Source organism: Cariama cristata, unplaced genomic scaffold (assembly GCF_000690535.1).
Source record: "Cariama cristata isolate BGI_N322 unplaced genomic scaffold, ASM69053v1 scaffold42114, whole genome shotgun sequence".
Taxonomy (NCBI): domain Eukaryota; kingdom Metazoa; phylum Chordata; class Aves; order Cariamiformes; family Cariamidae; genus Cariama; species Cariama cristata.
The window spans coordinates 20,761-22,740 of NW_009614337.1; the positions used below are offsets into that span (position 1 = coordinate 20,761).

Below are 1,980 nucleotides of genomic sequence, written 5' to 3' on the forward strand. Positions count from 1 at the left end.
TCCTTTGCATGTATTTGTAGATCTTTTGGAGGAAATTCTCTGTCATCCATTAGAGCGCTATTTGTTGAACCACGTAATCTCCCTCCAAATATTTTTAGACCTAAAATATAAAACCAGAAGAAGTATTTATAATAGTCACATTATAATGGATAAATAACCTTGTACTTAATGCCAGCCAATAAAGAATCACATTAGCCAGCTGATACAGTTTAAAAGCATAGGGAAATTCTTTTAAGCAGTAATCCAGTGCCCCATTGTAAGTCTTAAAGCAAAGTATATCTACGTACAAAAACCCCCTATCTATAAACTTGTATTTTTATCCAATTATAACTGGTTCCAGTTACCTGGCCAAGAGCACAGCTGATCTTTACAGCAGTGCTTGCAGTGTTACAGCTGAGGTAACAAGAAAAACAAAAAGGTAAACAGAAACCACCCCCACCACCCCTCTTTAAATCCATGGCTAAAACAAAAGCATTCTTGTCACATAAGATCATAGTTTGCCTGAAATAAAAATAAACCAGGGAGGAATAAAAGCAGAACGATTTTTAATTCTGTCAGTGATGGTATCACATCAAACATGCAGATAGATTGTTACAAGAATTAGACGCAAGTAGAACCTGTTTATTGACTCAGATGGTCACTTTATTTTCAAGAAAACATTCAACCTATCTTCAGTATACACAGAAGCAGATGGTTAGTTAATAAAAAACACCTAATCCCCCACCTACTCTCAGCAGCGGTCAATTTTACCTTTTTGTGAACATGCAACCGTAATCAATGCTGCCATTAGATGCATACTCACAGGAAAAAAAGGGTAACTCTTAGCAGCAGAGTTACACAGTACTTAAATAGGACTGTTAGTGTATCAGTTCCTATCCTTGGCTTTTAGAAGCATGGCAATACTTAACTTAGCAACTATATAGATGAAATACAGCTCCCTTATGTACATCTCATTAGATTTAGCTCACATATTTTAAATAGCAAAGCCAAAAATCAGCAAGCACTCTTGTATTATAGAAGAGCTTAGACAAACCTCCTACAGCAGCTTCCTATCCTTTCCTTTAAATGCAAAGGCATTTTAGGAAACCTGTCTTCACCAGGCTTTCTTCAATCTTGTGTCCTGGTACACACAACTGAAGTAACTGAAATACACACTTGTTAAAAACGCAAGATAATGTTTCATTTTACTTGCTAGAAGAATTCAAATTGCATAAAAATGGGAAAAAAAAGCCTTAGAGAATAAGTAGGTTTTCCTTCATACAGAGAAATATATTTCTGTTAAAGATTACTAAAAATATTTTCCCAAAATTATTCCTCCACAACCTTTGTAGTTGCTAAAAGGACTGGAAAAAAGAAAACGTCACTCCTACCTTAGAGGAGGACAAGGAGGATTCAGGGAGCTACAGGCTGCTCAGCTTCATCACAGTCCCTGGAAGGTGATACAAGAAGTCATCCCAGAAATTATTTTCAAACATATGAAGGCCAAGAAGGTCACCAAGAGCAGTCAGCATGGATTTATGGTGGGTAAATAGTGCTTAACCAACTCGACAGGCTTCTACAAAGAGGTGACTGGCTCAGCAGAGGAGGGGAGAACAATGGATGCTGTTTACCTTGACTTTGGTAAGAGTTTTGACACTGTCTCCAATAACATCCTCACAGAGAAGCATACAAAGTACAGGCCAGATAACCAGGCAGTGAGGAGTTCCAGGGAAGCACAGAGGATGACAAGCCACCACCAGCTGGGCAACACCAAAGCAAAAGTCAGCACCAACTCCATCTCTGCTTCCAACCTGGAGGAACTTGTCAACCATTTCCAGTCGTACCAGTCTAATGAAAAATACTGTAAAAATATCCTGTAACACATAAGCTGCAGCAGGGGAGGTTCAGACTGGGCATTAGGAAGCATTTCTTTACCGAGAGGGTGGTCAAACCCTGGAACAGGCTTCCTAGAGAGGAGGTCAACGCCCCCAGCCTGTCAGT

At 39.2% G+C, this 1,980-nt stretch overlaps 1 protein-coding gene across 1 annotated transcript in view; it reads right to left on the reverse strand.

Annotated features, from left to right (window-relative positions):
• The window catches only part of LOC104161052 (consortin-like), a gene marked incomplete at its 3' end in the record, with an annotated part of 17,888 nt that extends 17,838 nt beyond the window's left edge, over positions 1-50 (reverse strand). The window contains exon 1 of the mRNA XM_009699351.1: positions 1-50. This exon is cut by the window's left edge and continues 356 nt beyond it. Within this exon, the coding sequence (XP_009697653.1) occupies positions 1-50 (50 nt within the window).
• Between the last annotated feature and the right edge of the window lie 1,930 nt (positions 51-1,980).